Raw genomic sequence first — 7,430 nt, 5'->3', positions numbered from 1 at the left:
ATAACATACCACGATTATTCTGATTTTTTTACACTAATCTTAACAATCACAAGGAAATAAAATCTCACACATCATGAAAAACTTATAATATTTGTATATATTACTTTTGTGAGAGTTGTATATATATATATATATATTTTAACAATCGGCTGACAATTGACTTTCAGGAAACATGAGTAAGATAATGGACCAGCCTTAGTGTAACATTGTTAGTAAAAAAGTAACTCCTAATGTCGTCATCGATGGTGTATGAGGAAAGTTGAGATATAGACAGTTTTACCTCTATCTAACAAAGATAGAAAAGCTGCTTCAGGTTTTACCAACAGTAGAAAATGATCTACAACCTTGCTAGGCATGAGGATCGAACCCATAACCTCTGACTTCAGAGGTAAATCTCCAACCACTTATCTGACCCAATTGTTTTTTTAGCATAACATTATTGGTATTTATAGAAAAACCTATTTCAAAGGTATAGGAATATCAAAGATGCATTATTATCAGTTTAATAATTAATTGCCTTCATTTAGGTACATTTTAAAAAAAAGTTATCTTCCTCCTCCCTTTTGTTCCAAAATAAATAATTTTAAAAAATAATCCGTATTGTACCGCATTATCTATTAGGTAAAAAAGTTACAATTTAAACTTTTAACTTTGAAACATACAAAAACCGTGAATTTTACATAATCCCCTTAAATTTTACATAATTTATAATTTCTACTCATAACCTTTCCCCAATAAATTAAGGAAAAATGATCCATATCGTAGACTTTACCTAAGCTTAGGTACTACCACTTTAGAAAAATTTATAAATTAAACCTTTGAATTTGATAAATATACGTAGCGCCAGAAATTTACATAATCATGCTTTACTAAGACGGTATGCTTTACTTTTAACATTTCCCGGTAACTAAACACAAAAATCATCAAAACTCATCCGGCTGCAAATACATATCGAGAAACCCTACACCACCACCTCTGCAAAATGGCGGACGAACAAATAACCGACGATCACAAACGCAAACTCCATGACTTAAACGCCGAGCCCTTATCAACCGCCAACTCCACTCCCCAACCGTCGCTCGACGGTCCATCTCCTGCTCCCCACGAAGATCCCGAACCTAAACGACCTCGTTTTGACAACAGTCCCGATAAATTAGGTTTCTTTCTCTTCCTTTTTTTTTTCCAATAATTTTTCACATTTGCTATATTAATTAATTTTATAGCATTACAGACAGTTAATTACATTACAGTATATTATATATATGTGCCTAAGGATGCAAAAAAATTTGGATATTTTATTTTTTCAGTTGTTTATAGTTAGCTTATAGAAAAAAGACTGTAAATTAATTTTTACAGTGCGTTTTTTAAGTTCCATGTTTGGAGTGTGCATCTCAAAAAAAATGTTGATGTAAAAAACTGTTTTTCGACTTGAAAACTGATTTTTATGATGAACGAACGCGATTTAATGTTGAAATTTGATGCATTTATTGGGTCGTTACACGAATTAGGTCTTATTTACAATAAATGTGTTAATATGATGTGAATAAATGTGATGTTTTTATAGTTACTGAAAACGGCCAACACGAGAAACTAAATGAGGATGATGCTGACCAGAATAACGAGCAAGATGTAGTCGACAAAGAATCTGGTGAGAAAGAGAAGCAGCGGGACGCTCCAGCAGGTGCTACTACTCAATCTACATCTGCTGGTCAGCCTGCTTCACGTAAAGTGGATGTTCCGAATAATAAGGTTTGAAAAGACCCATATTGGTTTCGTTTACGTATATAGACTTTATTGTATAATTGCAGAGTATTGTTGTAAAAGAGTTAGTGGTTTGCGTAGGTTGGTGTTTTAATTGGTAAGTCTGGAGACACGATTCGTACATTGGAACAAAACTCAGGGGCAAGGGTCCACATCACACGTGATTCCGAGGTTGATCCGGGGTCTACTACCAGGCCAGTGGAAATAGTTGGCTCTTTAGAAAGTATAAAAAAGGCTGAGAAGTTGATAAAGGATGTTATAGCAGAGGTACATTTATAGTCAAATTAGCTTCCTTTTTTTTTCCTTGTGTTGTTAGAGGTTAAGATTGTAAGATACCATGTTGTAGGCTGATGCTGGCGGTTCCCCTTTACTGGTTGCTAAGGGCTTGAGCAATCTCCAGTCTTCTGCAGCTGTGGAACAAGTTCAAATACAAGTTCCAAATGATAAGGTGTTTTGGTCGCTTATTGTTTCAATCTATATATATTTTTCCTGGGTTATAAATGTTAATATTTTTATGTTTAGGTTAAGTTCATTATTGGAAAAGGAGGAGAAACGATAAAAAACCTGCAGACTAGATCCGGAGCTCGCATTCAGGTAGTTTTTATAACACTCGGTGGCTGTTTAATTTAGATGAAGGTTCAAGGGTTCAAATTAATGTTACTGTAGTAAAGTGACTGTTTGTTGGATTCATAACGTTTTAGTTGCACTTGCATTTTATATATTATAGTGTATTCCACAACACCTTCCTGAGGGAGACCAGTCCAAAGAGAGAACAGTGAAACTCACCGGGGATATGAGGCAGATCGAGATGGCTAAAGATTTAATCATTGAAACTATCAATCAGGTTTGTCCGTATATTCTTTCCTACTCTTTTGAGTATGCTACATACATATAGAGTTTTGTGGAGTTCGCATTTTAATTTAGACTTTTACTTTGTTAATCTGATAATTTATACGCATCATTGGCATTTTCTGTTAATTCTTGAGTTATTGGCGTTCTCAGCATAGTAGCATACATGCATGTTATTTTGGTTTTCTTGAATTGTTGCAGTAGGTATGATTATATTAGGTTTCCTCTTTATTGCTCGGCTCTATCAGTCAAATTTTTCAGACATTGTTTGTTTTAGGATAGTTTAGTCACTCATAGTTTAGTTGCTCGTATGTTTACTGTAATTGATATCCTTTCCAAACTGTGTCTGTCTTTTTATATAGCTTAAGTTATGTCACGGAGTTCGTAGCTACATTTGATAGGGTTTAGAGTTCTTCACTAACTTGATTTATTTTAGTTTTTAATTTCGACATTGCTTATAAAGTTGATGCAATCAGTGCATTAGTTATGCTTTCTGTGACAAACACTTAGATCTATATGCTAGCTTACTCCCTTAAGTTAATCAGCATAACATACTTGCCAATCTTTTCTCTAGATATCTTGCTTTTTACTTTTAAATGTCATATTGTCAAACAAGACTTCTGATTTGGTTTTGATGATTTATATATTAATTGTAATAGCTGAAGCTATAGTAATAGATAATTTGTGCCCGACATTTAAATATCAGAAGGGCATTTAAGTGAAAACGCAAGGCTATTACTTGGTAACGTTCCTCTATCATTGAGTTGCTACATTTATGATTTAGATAAATTTAAATCGTGATATTGATGTTGTTTCGAGCTTGTATAGGGTATGTTGGGTACATAAGATTCGCTGGTGTTTTATGTTTTGTTTAGCTTTTATGTAATCTGCTTTTTTCCGTTCTTATCGGTTCTAAGCTCTACTTAGATAAGTTCATGTAATAGAGGGAGAGTAGACATGATTTAAGTTCATCAGAGTTTTCAATGTGGTGCATGAATCACACAAAGGTGACTTAAATGTAGTTGAGGATCTTGTTTGATTTGAGCTGTGGGTTGCGATGATTTATTTTTTTGAAGGTGCCTATTATGAATTGGTTGGCTTTAAAATGGCAGACGTGGCTTTTCCCTGACTCTGGGTCAGCATTGCTTTCTTGGTGTAGCATTAGAGAACCACTATTCATTCTCATCCACTGAAGAAAGGTATCACACATTTACCTTTTCAATGGTAGGATGTAATTAGTTGGTATGATTACTTCAAGAGTTAAAGATCCAAAGTGTTAGTACTTGTGTAAAGATTATTTTATGTGTACCTATGGTGCTCTTGACGTCCTTTTATTCTATGCATGACATATCTGCTGGAAGAAAGTGTCATACATGGTCAAATCATTATGTTTATGTTTTGTAATGATGAATGAGTTCTACTTTGATACTCTCTCGAGACGTGAAATGTGTCAGTATCCTTTAATACATTCTAGGAAGATACAAATCTCCGTAGGTCTTCTGTTTGAGGTGATGCGTAGTTGAACATGTGTTTATGCTTTAACGTAGCTGGTATCCAAATGGGTCATCTCTTGACGGGTTATTTGCATGTGCTGTTATTTCTATTTGAGGAGTGTATATATATCTGTGGGAAGTCGTAGGGTGTTATGTTTGTGGAACATTGCATGAACTGTTGTTGAATTGAACTATTAAGTTAGGAACAATAACTTGTTAGTACCTTATTTTTGTATAAAATGAACTTCATAAGAGCATAAATGAGAATCTGACTTTGTAAACCCTGAACAGTGCAAGATAAGTTAGTATACCTTTTAAAGCTTTGTTCGACAGTAGGCCTGATCCTCTCCTATATGAAATGGTTTTTGAGTTTGGAGGACAAGTTAATAGCTCTGTTGTCTGATAAGTATTGGCTGGTTAGAAGTTATGGAGCAGAAAATAGTTTGTGGCGTGCTGCATTGATAAGGAAATCTCAGCCTTTTATTGTGTTGCTTTTCCGGTCTTTTGGTGATGCTTATATTTCTCTGCTAGGTTGTGATGCATGTAGCTGTATGGATCTATGTGTTTCAGAAAAAAATGGTGATACGTATGATTTATTTAGATCCTTATAAGGAATAAGGATACATATGTAGATTATGTTGTTGATCAATTGCACTTATCAATGTCATCAAATGATCTAAATTGTCAGATTATTGCAAAGTATGCCGTGGTTGTACTTGTCACTAAATAAATATTAAGAGGGATCCTCTAGGTTCATTAAAATGCTTTTTTTTGTATTCAGATGTTGTTTGTAACTGATCTTTTTATATGTATTTTCTTATTATGTTTAGTTTAGTAGTTTACGTATAACTATTCATGTAATTTTAGTTTCACATCAATTGATTCTTAACTGATGCTGACTATCTTTTCTTTTTATATGTTTTGTTGTTTTTGGTGATTAGACTTCTTGGCCAGCAGTCCCAACAAGTGATTATAAGCAGCAGAACTCTAATTCTCGCGGACCTGGCTCTCAATGGGGACCACGAAGCCATCCGTCACAGCTGTCTGAGTACAATCATCCACAGAGAGGACCATATCCATCTCAAAATTCACACTATTTCTCACAGGGATATGAAAACTATCCTCCACAGCGACCGCCTTCCAGAAACAACTTTGGCTGGGAGGGAAGGCCTCCGGCAAACATGCAGGGGCCTCCTGATCACGTAGGTTACGATTATAATGGGCGAGGGACCCATACACTTGCAGCATCAGGGCCTGGGTCTATGACGGGCCCTCCTCCTCAAGCAAATTACAATTATGGACAACCCAAAGGCCCAGATTATGGGCAGCAACCACCACCTTATCCACCCCATGGTTATGTTAATGGCTATGGTGAACCCAAGTATGACAACCAGGGGCCTGTCCAGCATCTATATGGAACACATGGTCCTCCGCCTTCATACAATGCCCCACAACAGGCTCCCTATGGTCAACCCTATGGCCAGCCCAGGCCAAGTCAGCAGGGAGATGTTCCCTATCAAGGTCTTGTGCCACCTGTCCAATCATATGGTCCAAATGCACCAGCTCAACAACAGCCTTACCTTTATGCATCAAGCGGACCAATGCAGCAAGGCTACACTCAATATCCTGCTGCTTCTCAACAAATTGGTCAACCTGTTTCTGCTTATACCCAGCCTGGTGCTCCACAACAGGCACCTGGTTACACACAATCAGCACCAACTGCTAGTTATGGCCTATATCCTGCTACACAACCTGGTTTCACAGAGCAAGCACCGACAAGTAATGCAGGTTATGGTAACCAAGGAGCAGCTGATGGTGGTGCTTATGTAGGTGGTCCAGGCACGGGGTATGGCCCGTCTGTCGGACCACCTGTTGCTTATTCTCAACCGGCTCCGATACAACCAGGCTACAGTCAATCTGCTGCCCCTCAAGCAGGTGGTTATGGAAATGTGCCAATCTCTTACGGGAAAAGTGGTTCGCCCCAGCATCAGGCACCACCAGTTTATGCTCAGTATGATAATAGTCAGATGTATGCTGGGCATCGTTAATTTGTCATGTATTGTTTGTTGGTTGGGTGAGACTGGATTGATTTCCCCATCTTAAATGTTCCAGTAGGATTATTAGGTGTATCGATGGATTTTTTTAATACATAGTACTGTTTTGTACTAATTATGATGGTTAAATTTGCTTTTCTTTCTCTAATAGTATTATCTTATGCTAAATTGCAAGTGCTTCAACATAATATGAGAAAGTTCATGCAAAAATTGTAGTTTGAGTGTATGGTTCAGACGTTTACTGTTAGTGGATCTGTAGATGGCACGCGAGGATAGATTCCAAATTTCCAATGGACAAAGACCAATCTACGAAGTTTCTGATCCGTGGGTGTTTGGCTTAGCTTATCGAAAACGGCTTATGTATTATCACAAAAAAACACCAAATGTATGTCCTAACTATTTTAGCAATTTAGCTTAAAGTAAAAAACTTTATTGTAACACTAACACGAATGAGTTCAGCCAAACACTTCAAATAGCTTAGTAGCTTCATCATACTAATTTGATGAAATACAGCTTAAAGTGGTCTGATTATATTAGCAACCCTTGCTACGACAATTTTAGCTGGAAACCTCGACTCTGTAAAGGTGTAGTTAGAGCATACATAAGTGTTTAAAACCTAAAAATATCTAAGTGGTCCTATAGTTACATGTGAGTATGAGGGACAAAGATTGCTCAGGGTCAGGGGGTAATTGCTAGATAAAGTTTGCTTTTGGAACTCGTGGAGAATTTGCTGGTATTTGTAACAGAGTCAATTCATGTCTAGTTCAGGTGGTTCATCGGATCAAAAGTAGGCCAGACCAATTCATGGCTACCGCCTACCTGTATAGAGACTAATTTGTCATTTGCATATGTTAGCCTAGTTTCAAGTCACGATTAGTCTACGGCAAATTCCAACAAATCCTAACAGATGATTTCAAGTTCTCAACCCCATAACTGAGCCTTTGATTCCACTAAAGCAGCAAACGGGATTTCCTAACCAACGTACTAATGGGTGTGAGCATTGGGTGGGATTGGCATGGTATGGAATACAACACACCTACTCTTCTTGAATGGAATTCTTTTGGTCAAGGGAATAGTGGTAAAAACGTGGTCATGGGTCAACCAGTAACCATAACATAAAAAATAATGATGTTTGTGTGATGGACAATTGAGAGATGATATGGCTTTGGCATAGCATCCCGGGTCATGAATCATGAGGGGTGACCCCTCCATACCTGATGCTGTTACAAGTTTCTTAAGAAACCAACTATGATACTTGTCAAACCCTGGAAAA

The 7,430-nt window shown here is 37.0% G+C and overlaps 1 protein-coding gene across 1 annotated transcript; it reads left to right on the top strand.

The window, feature by feature from the left end:
• The first annotated feature begins 920 nt into the window (after nt 1-920).
• LOC122586506 (far upstream element-binding protein 1-like) lies at nt 921-6,305 on the top strand. Its single transcript, XM_043758489.1, has 7 exons — nt 921-1,157; nt 1,565-1,749; nt 1,843-2,028; nt 2,108-2,209; nt 2,284-2,355; nt 2,489-2,605; nt 5,045-6,305. The coding sequence occupies exons 1-7, from the start codon at nt 983-985 to the stop codon at nt 6,149-6,151; spliced, it is 1,944 nt and encodes a 647-aa protein (XP_043614424.1). The 5' UTR covers nt 921-982; the 3' UTR covers nt 6,152-6,305.
• Nucleotides 6,306-7,430: the final 1,125 nt, after the last annotated feature.

The sequence above is a fragment of the Erigeron canadensis genome, chromosome 2 (assembly GCF_010389155.1).
Source record: "Erigeron canadensis isolate Cc75 chromosome 2, C_canadensis_v1, whole genome shotgun sequence".
NCBI classification, from domain to species: Eukaryota; Viridiplantae; Streptophyta; class Magnoliopsida; order Asterales; family Asteraceae; genus Erigeron; species Erigeron canadensis.
The sequence above is the reverse complement of the archived record's forward strand: the minus strand, read 5'-3'. Positions and strand labels throughout refer to the sequence as shown.

Coding starts and splice junctions, on each gene's coding strand:
- LOC122586506 (XM_043758489.1), top strand. CDS start 983: ATGGCGGACGAACAAATAACCGACGATCACAAACGCAAACTCCATGAC. Junction 1,750..1,842: donor TGGATGTTCCGAATAATAAG/GTTTGAAAAGAC, acceptor TGGTTTGCGTAG/GTTGGTGTTTTAATTGGTAA. Junction 2,606..5,044: donor TCATTGAAACTATCAATCAG/GTTTGTCCGTAT, acceptor TTTGGTGATTAG/ACTTCTTGGCCAGCAGTCCC.